General features: G+C 48.2%; 2 protein-coding genes across 6 annotated transcripts in view; one reads left to right on the forward strand and one right to left on the reverse strand.

The window, feature by feature from the left end:
• The window catches only part of LOC105923771, a gene marked incomplete at its 3' end in the record, with an annotated part of 780,934 nt that overhangs the window by 608,427 nt on the left and 156,035 nt on the right, over positions 1 to 16,472 (forward strand). The window lies entirely within an intron of this gene.
• LOC118556356 (NLR family CARD domain-containing protein 3-like) overlaps positions 1 to 16,472 on the reverse strand; it is a 112,900-nt gene that overhangs the window by 44,508 nt on the left and 51,920 nt on the right. For 4 of the 5 annotated variants that reach the window (XM_036133615.1, XM_036133617.1, XM_036133616.1 and 1 more), the window contains exons 4-6: positions 11,690 to 11,845; positions 10,720 to 10,875; positions 7,127 to 7,282 (exon numbers count right to left, since the gene is read on the reverse strand). In XM_036133615.1, coding sequence (XP_035989508.1) covers positions 7,127 to 7,282; positions 10,720 to 10,875; positions 11,690 to 11,845 — 468 coding nt within the window. Of the gene's footprint in view, positions 1 to 7,126; positions 7,283 to 10,719; positions 10,876 to 11,689; positions 11,846 to 15,610; positions 15,752 to 15,856; positions 15,965 to 16,472 lie in introns of those variants that run through there. The other variant, XM_036133618.1, reaches the window with a different exon arrangement.

Consider the following 16,472-nt stretch of genomic DNA (forward strand, 5'->3'; position numbering starts at 1 on the left):
AGGCGTTGAGCTTGAGACCTGAACATCGGAGGCGTGGACTTGAAACCAGAACATCAGCGGCGTGGGCTTGAGACCAGAACATCAGCGGCGTGGGCTTGAGACCAGAACATCAGCAGCGTGGGCTTGAGACCAGAACCTCAGTGGCGTGGGCTTGAGACCAGAACCTCAGTGGCGTGAACTTGAGACCAGAACTTCAGAGGCGCGGACTTGAGAGCTGAGCTGGAGCTGGGCAGTGACTGAAACAAAACACAGTTGGAAAGAAAAACCTCTGACAGGAACTGAGCGGGAGTGAGCTCTATGGACCGGCGACGGGAACAGAAAGAGGTGAGTCTTATAAAGCGGTGGAAACAGGTGATGACAGATCAGGGTTAATTGCTGCCTGACAGGTGACAGGGAGTTAAGGCTAATTAGTGTATGGAGCAGAGCGAGGGAGGGCTGAGTGAACTGCACACTAAAGACAGACAAAACCTAAACCATGACAGTACCCCCCCCCCCCCCCCCCCCCCCTCAAGGCCGGAGACCGGACGGCCCAGAACCTCTTATCCAGGGTGGGTAGAGGGGGTTCTAAGATGGCGGGCAAGAGTCGAACAAAATCAGAACACAAGGAAAACAAAAGCCTAGGAGAAACACAGGGAGAACTAATGCTAGAGACCACGGGGAACCAAAGGCTAGAGAACACTAGGGAACCAAGGAGCTAGAGAACACGGGGGAACCAAGGGGCCAGAGAACACGGGGGAACCAAGGGGCAAGAGAACACGGGGGAACCAAGGAGCCAGAGAACACGGGGGAACCAAGGAGCCAGAGAACATGGGGGAACCAAGGAGCCAGAGAACACGGGGGAACCAAGGAGCCAGAGAACACGGGGGAACCAAGGAGCCAAAGAACACTGATGTGCCAGAGCACAACCAGGGCGCGGCATATCAGGGATAGGCACGAGCGCTTGACAGCGCCGGGGGAAAGAGCGAGCGCTTGACAGCGCCGGGGGAAAGAGCGAGCGCTTGACAGCGCCGGGGGAAAGAGCGAGCGCTTGACAGCGTCGGGGGAAAGAGCGAGCGCTTGACAGCGTCGGGGGAAAGAGCGAGCGCTTGACAGCGCCGGGGGAAAGAGCGAGCGCTTGACAGCGCCGGGGGAAAGAGCGAGCGCTTGACAGCGTCGGGGGAAAGAGCGAGCGCTTGACTGCGCCGGGGGAAAGAGCGAGCGCTTGACAGCGCCGGGGGAAAGAGCGAGCGCTTGACAGCGCCGGGGGAAAGAGCGAGCGCTTGACAGCGTCGGGGGAAAGAGCGAGCGCTTGACAGCGCCGGGGGAAAGAGGGAGCGCTTGACTGCGCCGGGGGAAAGAAAGGAGCGCAACACAGCGCCAAAGGAAAGGAAGGGGTGCAACACAGCGCCAAAGGGGAGGAAGGGGCGCAACACAGCGCCAAAGGGGAGGAACGGGCGTACACAACGCCAAAGGGAAGGAACGGGCGTACACAACGCCAAAGGGAAGGAACGGGCGTACACAACGAAAAAGGGAAGGAACGGGCGCACGGTAGCGCCAAAATGGAAGGCACGGGCGTACACAACGCCAAAGGGAAGGAACGGGCGTACACAACGCCAAAGGGAAGGAACGGGCGTACACAACGCCAAAGGGAAGGAACGGGCGCAACACAGCGCCAAAGGGAAGGAACGGGCGCAACACAGCGCCAAAGGGAAGGAACGGGCGCAACACAGCGCCAAAGGGAAGGAACGGGCGTATGGAAACGCCAAAGGGAAGGAGCGGGCGTATGGAAACGCCAAAGGGAAGGAACGGGCGTATGGAAACGCCAAAGGGAAGGAGGGGCGTATGGAAACGCCAAGGGGAAGGAATGGACGTATGGGAACGCCAAAAGGGAAGGAACGGGCGTATGGGAACGCCAAAAGGGAAGGAACGGGCGTATGGAAACGCCAAAGGGAAGGAACGGGTGTACTTGACGCCAAAGGGAAGGAACGGGCGTATTTAACGCCAGAGGGAAGAACAGGCGTACGACGACGCCAGAGGGAAGAACAGGCGTACGACAACGCCAGAGGGAAGAACAGGTGTACGACAACGCCAGGGCTCAAAACACACGCTGGAGCACGACTGACGTACAGAAATGCCAGGGGAACCCGCCGGGACGTGAGGGAAACGCCGGGGCTTGGGGAAGAGAAGGCCGGGACGTGAGGGAAACGCCGGGGCACAAGGGAAGCAGGAACATCTAAAACACCAGGGAACATGAACGGAGGGCGTACTAACACGCCGGGGAACCGAGAACAGAGGGCGTTCCTAACACGCCGGGGAACCAAGAATCAGAGGGCGTCCTAACACGCCGGGGAACCAAGAATCAGAGGGCATCCTAACATGCCGGGGAACCAAGAATCAGAGGGCGTCCTAACACGCCGGGGAACCGAGAATCAGAGGGCGTCCTAACACGCCGGGGAACCGAGAATCAGAGGGCGTTCTAACACGCCGGAGAACCAAGAAACCCAAGACAGAAGGCGTTCTAACACACCAGAGGACCAAGAAGTCTAAATGCCAGGAACAAGGAGGCGTTCTAACATGCCGGGAAACACGAACGGAGGGCGTCCTAACACGCCAGGGAACCGAGGAAAACGTAAACGCCAGGAACCAGAGGGTGAGCTAGACCGCAACCGGCCAGGCGTGCCAGAAAGCTCTGGCAGTGACCTGCGGGCACCGGTAACGACACACCGACACTCAAGGGTAAAGCAACAAAACTTAATTTAACCAATACAGAACTAAGACTAGAGCCGCAGGGCCAGACAGAGACTACAGGGTCAAGACAGGGACTACAGGGTCGAGACAGGGACTACAAGGTCGAGACAGGGACTACAGGGTCGAGACAGGGACTACAGGGTCGAGACAGGGACCACATGGTCTAAACCTGAAAAGCTAGAAGACTTGGGAAGGAACAAAACACTAAAATTAAACTATAAAACAAGCAAAGAGGGCGATGAGGGCAAGTACAGCTAAGCTAGAGAAAAAAATAGATAACTAAAGCTAGAAATAAGAGTGCAAGGCAATTCCAGAAGTCTAAGGTAAGAACTGAAAGCAAAACTCGGAAGATCTAAAGCTAACAATACGACCGAGCTGGAAAAACAAGGCTAAATAAAAGAAACTCAAAACTCCAGAAAAAGAAAACCCCAAAAAATCCTAAGTAATCAAAACTAAGGTTGAACCCAAACAAAAGATAAGAAGGCTGAAACCATTCTTCTAGAACTGTATAAATATACAGGGCTAGACAGGAAACTAAGCAAAACCAGAACACAACAAAACAAGCCTAAAAAACTCTAAGAAATCAAAGAACACTAAATACTCTACAACTAAGGAACCTTACGTAACTCAAAACCTAAACCGAAACTAGAAGGCGCTGGGCAGCAACTTCTGTATATGCTGGCAGCGTCAGAGGCGGGTCTCACGGAGAGAGAAACGTGGAACAGAGTCATTGGCCGGGCGTCGCAGCACCGCGACCCAGGCGAGATTAACCGGAGGCGAGGGCTGACCCTGCCAACTTCTGTACATGGCTCTGTGTGTGCTCGGGTCCATCCCTTGGCCGGTCCATAATGTCAGGATATTTTTCTGGGATGAACCCGGACACAGCACGCACACACAGAGTCAGTTCTTATGGGTGAGTTTATTGAAGAGTGTAGCAGGTGAATGACGTGGAACCAGAGTCTTACATCTGACGAGGGTGTAGAGCACCGAAGCTGGCCGGCAGGAGGCGTGTAACGTGACTGGCCGGGAGGAACTCAGGAGCCGAAGACTTGCGACCAGAACTTCAGAGACGTGGACTTGAGAACAGGACATCGGAGGCGTGAGCTTGAGACCAGAACATCGAAGGCGTGAGCTTGAGACCAGAACACCGGAGGCGTTGAGCTTGAGACCTGAACATCGGAGGCGTTGAGCTTGAGACCTGAACATCGGAGGCGTTGAGCTTGAGACCAGAACATCGGAGGCGTGGACTTGAAACCAGAACATCAGCGGCGTGGGCTTGAGACCAGAACATCAGCGGCGTGGGCTTGAGACCAGAACATCAGCGGCGTGGGCTTGAGACCAGAACATCAACGGCGTGGGCTTGAGACCAGAACCTCAGTGGCGTGAACTTGAGACCAGAACTTCAGAGGCGCGGACTTGAGAGCTGAGCTGGAGCTGGGCAGTGACTGAACTTCAGAGGCGCGGACTTGAGAGCTGAGCTGGAGCTGGGCAGTGACTGAAACAAAACACAGTTGGAAAGAAAACCTCTGACAGGAACTGAGCGGGAGTGAGCTCTATGGACCGGCGACGGGAACAGAAAGAGGTGAGTCTTATAAAGCGGTGGAAACAGGTGATGACAGATCAGGGTTAATTGCTGCCTGACAGGTGACGGGGAGTTAAGGCTAATTAGTGTATGGAGCAGAACGAGGGAGGGCTGAGTGAACTGCACACTAAAGACAGACAAAACCTAAACCATGACAGTACCCCCCCCCCCCCCCCTCAAGGCCGGAGACCGGACGGCCCAGAACCTCTTATCCAGGGTGGGTGGAGGGGGTTCTAGGATGGCGGGCAAGAGTCGAACAAAATCAGAACACAAGGAAAACAAAAGCCTAGGAGAAACACAGGGAGAACTAAGGCTAGAGACCACGGGGAACCAAAAGCTAGAGAACACTAGGGAACCAAGGTGCTAGAGAACACGGGGGAACCAAGGGGCCAGAGAACACGGGGGAACCAAGGGGCCAGAGAACACGGGGGAACCAAGGAGCCAGAGAACACGGGGGAACCAAGGAGCCAAAGAACACTGATGTGCCAGAGCACAACCAGGGCGCGGCACATCACGGATAGGCACGAGCGCTTGACAGCGCCGGGGGAAAGAGCGAGCGCTTGACAGCGCTGGGGGAAAGAGCGAGCGCTTGACAGCGCCGGGGGAAAGAGCGAGCGCTTGACAGCGCCGGGGGAAAGAGCGAGCGCTTGACTGTGCCGGGGGAAAGAGCGAGCGCTTGACAGCGCCGGGGGAAAGAGCGAGCGCTTGACAGCGCTGGGGGAAAGAGCGAGCGCTTGACAGCGTCGGGGGAAAGAGCGAGCGCTTGACAGCGCTGGGGGAAAGAGCGAGCGCTTGACAGCGCCGGGGGAAAGAGGGAGCGCTTGACTGCGCCGGGGGAAAGAAAGGAGCGCAACACAGCGCCAAAGGAAAGGAAGGGGCGCAACACAGCGCCAAAGGGGAGGAATGGGCGTACACAACGCCAAAGGGAAGGAACGGGCGTACACAACGCCAAAGGGAAGGAACGGGCGTACACAACGCCAAAGGGAAGGAACGGGCGCAACACAGCGCCAAAGGGAAGGAACGGGCGTATGGAAACGCCAAGGGGAAGGAACGGGCGTATGGGAACGCCAAAAGGGAAGGAACGGGCGTATGGGAACGCCAAAAGGGAAGGAACGGGCGTATGGAAACGCCAAAGGGAAGGAACGGGCGTACTTGACGCCAAAGGGAAGGAACGGGCATACTTAACGCCAGAGGGAAGGAACAGGCGTACGACAACGCCAGAGGGAAGAACAGGCGTACGACAACGCCAGAGGGAAGAACAGGCGTACGACAACGCCAGAGGGAAGAACAGGCGTACGACAACGCCAGAGGGAAGAACAGGCGTACGACAACGCCAGGGCTCAAAACACACGCTGCAGCACGACTGACGTACAGAAATGCCAGGGGAACCCGCCGGGACGTGAGGGAAACACCGGGGCTTGGGGAAGAGAAGGCCGGGACGTGAGGGAAACGCTGGGGCACAAGGGAAGCAGGAACATCTAAAACACCAGGGAACATGAACGGAGGGCGTACTAACACGCCGGGGAACCGAGAACAGAGGGCGTTCCTAACACGCCGGGGAACCAAGAATCAGAGGGTGTCCTAACACGCCGGGGAACCAATAATCAGAGGGCATCCTAACATGCCGGGGAACCAAGAATCAGAGGGCGTTCTAACACGCCGGAGAACCAAGAAACCCAAGACAGACCCTCAGTGGCGTGAACTTGAGACCAGAACTTCAGAGGCGCGGACTTGAGAGCTGAGCTGGAGCTGGGCAGTGACTGAAACAAAACACAGTTGGAAAGAAAAACCTCTGACAGGAACTGAGCGGGAGTGAGCTCTATGGACCGGCGACGGGAACAGAAAGAGGTGAGTCTTATAAAGCGGTGGAAACAGGTGATGACAGATCAGGGTTAATTGCTGCCTGACAGGTGACAGGGAGTTAAGGCTAATTAGTGTATGGAGCAGAGCGAGGGAGGGCTGAGTGAACTGCACACTAAAGACAGACAAAATCTAAACCATGACACCTTCATTAAAGATTTCTAATTCCATTTTCGGGAAATGCGCATTTCCAGGCTTCTTATTTTTTGCCAATGCCTTGGTGAATCACCTTATCTGCAATCCATTGAGGCGGACCTTTTTCACGCTCATGCTCACGTTCAACTCAGAGTTGATCGGACGGCGTGTTTAGCTACCTGACTGATATCACCTGTTCTAAAACTGGAAACCAAAGGTAGAACTACTCAGAGTAGCAGCTTTCTACTCAGGGTAGATCGGTCATCTTTTCTGAAATGGAGCCCAGAACACAGACACTCACCGCCACCTGCCCAGACATAAAGGCATCTGCCCCACGCCACCCATTAATCAGAGCTCACAGAGCGGGCTGTGGGACACTGCCTCTCCAAAGTTGCAAAATGGTATAAAATAATTTGGTTTATTATTATTTTGTTTACAGTTCAGATTAGATTTTCTTTACTGCGCAGCATAAATTTGCTGTGCACGCTGAATTCACATGCACTTCGCGATTGCACACGCGTGCAGCTTCAAGGGAACACTGCTTCTTGGTAGATCTTCATGTCTCACATCAAACTGCTAACTCTCTATCTGCTGCTAGTGTAGGTCAAGCTCTGGACTGAAGAATATATGATTTCCTCTTGGAAATTGTATACAATGTAACAACGTTCCTGGAGCTTCCTGGATTCTGTTGGATGTCCAGCAGTCCTCATTTTCGCAGGTAAACCTCTCTACTTCAACTTCAGTCTGATTTAGTTTCTATTTACCTAAGGGTAATAGTGTCTAAGACATGATTATAATAATAGATTTTGACAGCTGTCTTACCTTTGATCTGGGGGTCCAGGATAATTACTGAACGCTATAGGAAGATCTTTGGACCTGTCACTCTGCAGAGAAACACAGCTGGGTGCTGGAGACGTTGCTCTGTTCCCTTCCATGTTCCTCAAAACGGTCCTCTGTGTTTCCCAGCCTGAAGCCCAGCTGAGAGGGAAACAGACAGTTAACATGTGATTCAGTTCCAGTTTTCCCAGCTAGCTGCTCTCTGAACCATCCTGTAAAGCAGGAGGCTGATTACATCCTCAGGAAAACTATGAGAAACATCTTCTCTTAGTTCCCCAGCTGAAGGCTCACAAAAGCTACACTTACATTGACATAAGGAATCAGAATAAAGGACGGACAGGAATAGAAATGTATGATGTAAACACAACAATTGCAATATTGTGGCTGGATTAACCCATCCGTCCGTCCCTCCGTCCGTTATCTTCCGCTTATCCGGGGTCGGGTCGCGGGGGTAGCAGCTTCAATAGGGAGGCCCAGACGTCCCTCTCCCCAGCCACTTGGGCCAGCTCCTTCAGGGGAATCTCAAGGCGTTCCCATCCATGTATTTTGCCTGTTTTTTCCCAGCCATTCACTATATGCACGCGCCAAAACAACCACAAAAAAACGCGTTAACGTCAAATAAACATGCAAGCATATCGAGTTAGTTTTTTTTTTTTTTTTTGGAATGTTGGCGAGGCGGCCACGTCACCAAGACAGTGCTGCGGGAAACACTGCATGCAGATATGGAAAAACTGGGGGCTATCTGTCCTATGTCTCTCATCCTGTAATGCTAGAAGACCAACATCATGTTACTGTGCTCACCACAGTACAGAGACCGCCCTTATCAAGGTGTTTAATGACATCCATATAAATACAGACTGTGGAAGAACCACCGTGCTGGTTCTATTGGACCTCAGTGCAGCATTTGATACTGTTGATCACTCCATTCTGTTAGAGCGCCTGGAGAACTGGGTCGGCCTTTCTGGTACAGCTCTCCACTGGTTTAAATCCTACTTAAAGGACAGGGACTTTTTTGTATCAGTAGGTAACTTTACATCAGAGATGACAAAAATCACATGTGGGGTTCCCCAAGGGTCAATCCTGGGTCCCCTCCTATTCAATATCTACATGCTCCCTCTTGCTCAGATAATAAAAAATAACAACATCAGCTACCATAACTATGCAGACGACACACAGCTCTACATCACCATGTCACCAGGTGACTATGAACCAATTCAGGCACTGAGTAAATGCCTAGAAGAAATCAATGCATGGATGTGCCAAAATTTTCTCCAATTGAATAAAAACAAAACTGAAGTAATAATATTTGGACCAATAGAGGAAAGATCAAAAGTTAGCACACAGCTTCAGTCGCTTCAGCTAAAAACCACCAATCAGGCCCGAAATCTGGGAGTAGTTATGGACTCAGACCTGAACCTCCAAAAGCATCTAAAGACAGTTACAAGGTCGGCTTTCTATCACCTGAAGAACATTTCTAGGATTAAAGGACTGATGACTCAGAAGGATCTGGAAAAACTAATCCATGCGTTTATATTTAGTAGAATTGATTACTGCAACGGTGTTTTCACAGGACTTCCTAAAAAGTGGGTCAGACAGCTGCAGCTGATCCAGAACGCTGCTGCCCGCGTCCTCACTAAGACTAAGAAAGTAGAGCACATAACCCCAGTTCTAAAGTCCTTACACTGGCTCCCTGTATCTCAGAGAATAGACTTTAAAATACTTCTGTTAGTCTATAAATCCTTAAATGGCTTAGCACCTAAATACATCACAGACTTGTTATCAGTGTATCAACCCTCCAGACCACTAAGGTCTTCTGGCTCCAGCCTACTCCACATACCTAGAACCAGAACTAAACATGGAGAAGCAGCATTTAGTTCCTATGCTCCGTTTATCTGGAACAAACTTCCAGAAACCTGTAAAAGTGCGGAAAGCCTGAGTTCTTTTAAATCAAGATTAAAAACACATCTGTTTAAAATTGCCTTTGACTGTTCTAGTTAAACAGTTTTACTGTTTTTAATGTTCTTTTTTGTTACTACATTCTATCCCTACTTGCTTTTATTCTATTTTCTATCTACATTTTATTATTTTGGTATATCTTAATCATGTAAAGCACTTTGTATTGTCTTGTACTGAATTGTGCTATATAAATAAATTTGCCTTGCCTTGCCTTGCCTTACTGAAACTGTAGCTCTTTTAGGGAGTGCAGTAACGCTAAAACCATTCTGAGAACCTGGAGTGGGTCCATCCTGGAGGCTCAGAAAATACAGAACAAACACACGTCCACGTTTGTTTGTGTATCACTGTTCATCTAGCCATCCAGTTATTATCTATTAGGGGTGTAACAAGACATGGATCCACATAGAAACATATTGATTCAATGATTAATGGTCTAAAATTCAAAATGATAAATATCCATCCATATAATGAAAATACACCTGTATTTTAAAATTCAGCAATGAGAACAGTGAACAGGTGCTGTATTATGATTATTATTTTAAGATTAGAAGAATGTTTTTTTTTCAATTATATTCTTGATACCTGTAAGAGCTTACAAATAAAATGGTCAAATAATTTTGTGAGTATTTATCAATGTAAATAATAGTGTTAGACGGGCAGATGATATTGCATCATATCGATCGCATCGATCGGAAACGGTAACAAACTGTTACATCGGCAAATGTGAGAATATGATCTTGAGCCAGAAAAGGGCAGAGTGCGTTCTCCGGGTCAGGGAAGATGTACTACCCCATGTGGAGGAGTTTAAGTATCTCAGGGTGTTTTTCATGAATAAGGGAAAGATGGAACGGGAGAGGGAAAGGCGGATTGGTGCTGCATCTGCAGTGAATCAGGAACTGTACCAGTCTGTCAGGGTGAAGGGAGAGCTGAGTCAAAAGGCAAAGCTCTCCATTTACCAGTCAATCTACTTTCCTACCCTCATCTATGGTCATGAGCTTTGGGTTGTGACCGAAATAACAAGATCACAGATACAAGCGGCCGAAATGAGTTTTCTCCGCAGTGTGTCTGGGCTCTCCCTTAGAGATAGGGTGAGGAGCTCAGTCATCCGGGGAGGACTCAGAGTAGAGCCTCTGCTCCTCCACGTCGAGAGGAGCCAGTTGGGGTGGCTCGGGCATCTGGTCAGGATGCCTCCTGGACGCCTCCCTGGAGAGGTGTTCCGGGCACGTCCCACCGGGAGGAGGCCCAGGGGAAGACCCAGGACACGCTGGAGGGACTATGTCTCCCTGCTGGCCTGGGAACGCCTTGGGATTCCCCCGGAGGAGCTGGCCCAAGTGGCTGGAGAGAGGGACGTCTAGGCCTCCCTACTGAAGCTGCTACCCCCACGACCCGACCCCGGATAAGCAGAAGAAGATGGATGGATGGATGGATAAATTGATATTGTATCGTCATCCAAACAAATTGTTATATATCATCATATCAGAAACAAAGCTGGGGATTTACACCCCTGTTATCTATTGCCGCTTCGCTGTGCAAGTTCACGTGGGGGGGGGTGCTGTCGCAGTCAATGGACGAGAGGCTGATAGGGTCTCACTTTTGTTTATAACAGTTGACAGCTGTCTTGCCTTTGATCTGGGGGTCCAGGATAATTACTGAACGCTATAGGAAGATCTTTGGACCTGTCACTCTGCAGAGAAACACAGCTGGGTGCTGGAGACGTTGCTCTGTTCTCCTCCATGTTCCTCAAAACGGTCCTCTGTGTTTCCCAGCCTGAAGCCCAGCTGAGAGGGAAACAGACAGTTAACATGTGATTCAGTTCCAGTTAGACGGGCAGATGATATTGCATCATATCGATCGCATCGATCGGAAATGATAACAAACTGTTATATCGGCAAATCCCAGACCATGATCTTGGGCTTGAAAAGAGTAGAGTGCTCTCTCCGGGTCAGGGAAGATGTACTACCCCATGTGGAGGAGTTTAAGTATCTCAGGGTCTTGTTCATGAATGAGGGAAAGATGGAACGGGAGAGGGACAGGCAGATTGGTGCTGCATCTGCAGTGAAGCAGGAACTGTATCGATCCGTTGTGGTGAAGGGAGAGCTTAGTCAAAAGCCAAAGCTCTCGATTTACCAGTCGATCTACATTCCTACCCTCATCTATGGTCATGAGCTTTGGGTTGTGACCAAAATAACAAGATCACAGATACAAGCAGCCAAAATGTGTTTTCTCTGTAGGTTGTCTGGGCTCTCCCTTAGATATAGGGTGAGAATCAGCCAAGCATCAGTAGGGAGGCCTTGGAAGTCTGGGCCTTCCTACTGAAGCTGCTACCCCCGTGACCCAATCCTGGATAAGCGGAAGAAGAGGGATGACTGGATGGATGGGTGGATGGATGGGTGGATGAACTGATATTGTATCGTCATCCAAACAAATTGTTATATATCATCATATCATAACAAAGCTGGGGATTTACACGCCTATTATCTATTGCCGCTTGGCTGTGGAAGTTCACATGGGGGGGGGGGCTGTCACAGTCAATGGACGAGAGGCTGATAGCGTCTCACTTTTGTTTATAACAGTTGTTGGCAGCTGTCTTGCCTTTGATCTGGGGGTCCAGGATAATTACTGAACACTATAGGAAGATCTTTGGACCTGTCACTCTGCAGAGAAACACAGCTGGGTGCTGGAGACGTTGCTCTGTTCTCCTCCATGTTCCTCAAAACGGTCCTCTGTGTTTCCCAGCCTGAAGCCCAGCTGAGAGGGAAACAAACAGTTAACATGTGATTCAGTTCCAGTTTTCCCAGCTAGCTGCTCTCTGAACCATCCTGTAAAGCAGGAGGCTGATTACATCCTCAGGAAAACTCTGACAAACATCTTCTCTTAGTTTCCCAGCTGATGGCTCACAGTAGCTATGTTTACATTGACATAATGAATCAGAATAAAGGCTGATAGGTATAGAAATCTGTGATGTAAACAGAACAACTGGGATACTGTGACTGAATTAAGTACAATCTGTCATGATTTGGGTTTGGTTATAGTTTTTGTTTGTATTGGATCAATTACTTCACTCTCCTGCCTTAAGTTCAGTTTCTATTTTAGGTTCTGTCTTAGTGTTTGATTTTGTTTTAGGTTATAAGTTTATCCGGCCTGCTCAGACCATTTCTGTCACCAGGGGTCCGTTCTTCGTACGTCGCTAACTCAGTTAGCAGGATTTCATTGTTGACGATTTGGCCTGATCTTGGATCGTTTGGTTCTTCGAAAGACATCCTGCACTTGTTGTCATAGCAACATGTGCGCCAGCTTAAACCTGCTCCAGAGCAGGCTTATTTCATGTAAACAAGATTAGATCACGGCTGTATAAGCGGAGGAGATAGGGAAGTCTGCCGTAGCCATGTCCATTTTTACGACTGCAACCTGTTGCGGAAGGTGCAAGAATAATTTGCAGAGCTTTTCGAATTCATCGCGTATTGCGCAATAGACAGGATCCTTTAGCGTAGCGCGACAGTGTAATTGTAGAGAGATTTTTCTTGGTGGCTGTTATAAACAGCCACCAAGAACATCATTTAACAGTGGCTTTTAAAGAGGAAAAAGTGATGTTGGAGCCATAAATATAAAATATTTAGGTTATTTGTATGATAGTTTGCTTTTTATTTTTATCATATTCAGTAAGAAGAGTTGTTCGGGCCATTTTATTGTGAAGTTTAGTTTTACTTTGAAAGGCTTGCTTCCTGTCGAGCCGTATATTGTATTACAAAAAAACTATGGATGGATTATCTAGACACGGAGCAATACAGTTTTACCGTGTAAACTGTGGATGACTTGGAAAAGGAAGATTTTCATTTTTTATGGACAAAGATTTTTTTTGTTAAAATTCCCAGTTTGCACGTGTCCTTTACTTCCCGTCTCTAATGACACTGAAATTTGGATCTCTTGACATGACAAGTGCCTTTTTAAAATAAAGTATGATAATTAAAGGCTACCATTTTGTAGAATATTCTTGTATTTCACTTTTACTTGTCCCCATGTTCTAGTGGGTCCCGTGGAGGCTCTGATATAAAAGAACAAAGTAAATATGAAATTATTAAAATGCAAAAATTCATACTGTAGAAAGTGATAGAAACATCTAGCATGGACAGTATTTACGCATTAATTTGTCTGCTGCTTTTTGCCAGCCCTCTCTCCTGGCTTTAACTGATTTTGAGGTGTTTTAATTAATGACACAAATTCGACATAACCTTCCATTAAAAGCTCGTGTTCTGCTTGAGAGAAAAACTGTGGGCGTTCTTTGCTGAACAGCCAATAGCAGCGCTGCTGATCATTGTTTCTACTATCGATACATTTCCCCTTTTAAACAAACGCATGAACGCGCAGTTGTTTTAGATAACTCAATCCAGCCATACTAATCATAAACAACAGGTGTGTTGGAAGAACCCAATTAGCCGGATCATGATTAGCCGGATGAAATCATCTTGGATGTCTCATTTGATCTCGGATGTTTTAAGCAACGTACGAAGAACGGACCCCAGTTCAGTTCACCTGCCAGCATTCTTTTGTCTTCCTGTCACTCCCCTTCACCAGTCACCATCCAATCGGCTTCAGTTTACTCCCAAGCACTTCCCTGTTCCCGATTAGCTCCACCCATGTCAGTAATTAGTTCACTCCATTCACCTGATCACTGCCTCTGCCCCCTGCAATCTGCCACATCATTGTTTGTTTTTTCTGTGCCCAGTTGTTTAGTCAAGTTCAGCTTTCAATACTCTCTGTTTACCTGTTCTTCTGACCCTGTTTTCCTCTGGATATTTGAGTTAGCCTGTCCCCTGTTTTTGTATATAGTTTTGTCTGTGACTGCCTTTTTGTTGTTTTTGGTTATTGGATGCAGTCTTCCCATTTTTGTCTTGATCCCCATTTTTGGCTTTTGCATTTTGTTAATAAATTATCTTTAACCTAACCTCTGCTTGTCTGGTTGAATACTGGGTCCCTCTGTCTCTGGTTCGTGACACAATCAGAATGAACCTTTATTCCCAATGATAAGGTGGTTTATGCTGATCATTCTTCTGAACAGGGTCCATCTACTTGTTCTGGTCATGTCATTCAGATTGGGGCAAACAGCCCAGACAGTGCAAGTGTGCCCTATGCTTCTCATCCTGTAATGCAGGAAGACCATGAAACCTGGAGAGAGCCCACGCATGAGGAACTTCATGCAGAAAGAAGTTTCAAAGCCAGGACCTCCTTGCTGTACGGCAACAGTACTACCAACTATCTGTTGAGCAATCCTCTAAGATTTTTAGGGAAATTTGACAATTCTACATGTCAAGAGTGTTTTTATTCTGAATCAAACCTGGTGCATGTAAACGTATGTAATGTTTGGACTAATTGATTTTGTGCTCTTGTAAACAATGTAATAAAAATTCCAAATAGTTTTTCTATTTCAACCCGAACAGAGAATTTTGCCCATGTAAACGTAGCCAGTAGCGACGTATACATGGACAAAAGTAATCAGAATAAAGGGCCAATCAGAATAAAAATGCATCATGTAAACAAGCCAGTCAGAATATTGTGATCAGATTAAGCTCAATGGGAATGAAATCGTATTCTGAATGAGATTGGTGGTTTATGCCAAATGATAATCTGATCAGCATGCATGTAAACGCTTGTCAGGAGATTTTGGCTTCTGAACAACACGATGAAGCTCTGAACGGACTCAACCTGCAGCTTCACAGGTTGGACTGTGTGCACAAAGACACCAAGGAGCATGCTGCAGTGAGAGCTGCTTCTAAAGCCCGGTTCCACCTGCTGGAAGGAACCGTTCTGCTGATTCATGACCCACTGAGTCTCTATCCCGGCTCATTTACTTCACAATATGTACAACTTCTGAGATTTACCAAGTTTTAAGCAGAGAAACTGACTCCGAACCTGTTGGTCATCAGTTTGATGCTGATGTGAACCAATAGAATAGAATAGAATAGTTGTGGTCATTATGACACAATTAAATAACAGATGCATCTCCTGATGCGCATCAATATATAAACAATAGTTACAAAAGACAAGATGGAAGAAAAAAGTAAAAGAATAAAGCTGGATGAGATCCTGATGAGACAGTCCTGATGACAGCAGCAGCAAATGCTGCTCTGGTCAGAAAAAGTTCCCAGTAGGAGTTCATACTGGACCTGATATTTGTCCCTAAAAACAGCGTCAGCAGGAATTATTACTGGTCTCAGCTGACAGCTCTGATGGCCCATGGATAAAAACTATGTTTCATCCAGGAGGTTCTGGCTTTCATGGACCGGTACCGCTGGTCTGAAGGCACCAGTCTGAACAGTGATGAGCTGGGTGGGAGGAGTCTTTGAGGATGTTTGTGGCTCTTCTGATGCATCTGGACTTGGTAACCTCCTGATGCATCAGCAGAACCACAAGCTGAACAAGGTCCAAACCAGAGAGACGCTGAAGATCAACCAGTTAATATTCTAGATATTATATCTCTGTGGAGTCACATGGATCAGTTAGAAACTGGGTTCTTACTCTGAGGGTCCAGGTTCTTCACTGAAGTCTGGAGGGTTATTTCTGGACCAGTCACTCCTCATAGATGGACAGCTGGATCCTGGAGGTTCTGCTCTGTCCTCCTTTAGATCACAATTCTCCATCTTCTGGACTTCAGTCAGCCTGAGAGAGAAACCAGAACCAGTCAGTTCCCAGTGGTTCAGGTCCAGTCAGTGTCTGTAAAGCAGAAAGCTGATTCCCATCATGTGTGTAGAGGACCAGAGGAACCTGAGTTCAGCAGGTACCATCTGGGTCTGGATTGTCCTCTCCTTCACTACTTCATGCACCTCCTGATGTCTGCTGGCTGATCTCCTCAGAACCATCTGGAGAAGTTCTGGATTTATTTAGAAAATGAAGCTAAAACTGAGTGTGAAACCTTTTCAGGTCTAAACTGGAATCATGTTCCAGGTCTGTAGAAACATCCAGAGTGAGGTCAGATGTAGTGAATGAAGAAGGGAACATTTCCTCTGAAGTTCTGATGTGTTGGTTCTGAACACAGCGGCCTGCTCACATGTTGGAGCCGGCTCCTGTTAGAGAGCCTTCAGTTAAAGCAGCGCTTCTGAAACCTTTCAGGTCCAGACCTCCTTTAGAGGAAGATGTTCTGCTGGTTCCTCTGCTGAGAGTCAGAACCGCTCAGAGACCAGAACATAAAGAGGAATCAGTGAAAACTTCACTTTTCAACAATTTAACATCAGTCTGAACATCAGCATCATTCTTTGAGCACTATGTTACCATGGTAACACAGCAGAGAGACAGCTTTAATATTAAGTACGCCCTATAATCTGGTGCATCGTATGTGTGCAAAGTAAGACAGAAGAATTTACCACAGCATGAGCTCAAACAG

This window comes from Fundulus heteroclitus, unplaced genomic scaffold (assembly GCF_011125445.2).
Source record: "Fundulus heteroclitus isolate FHET01 unplaced genomic scaffold, MU-UCD_Fhet_4.1 scaffold_65, whole genome shotgun sequence".
Lineage (NCBI taxonomy): Eukaryota > Metazoa > Chordata > Actinopteri > Cyprinodontiformes > Fundulidae > Fundulus > Fundulus heteroclitus.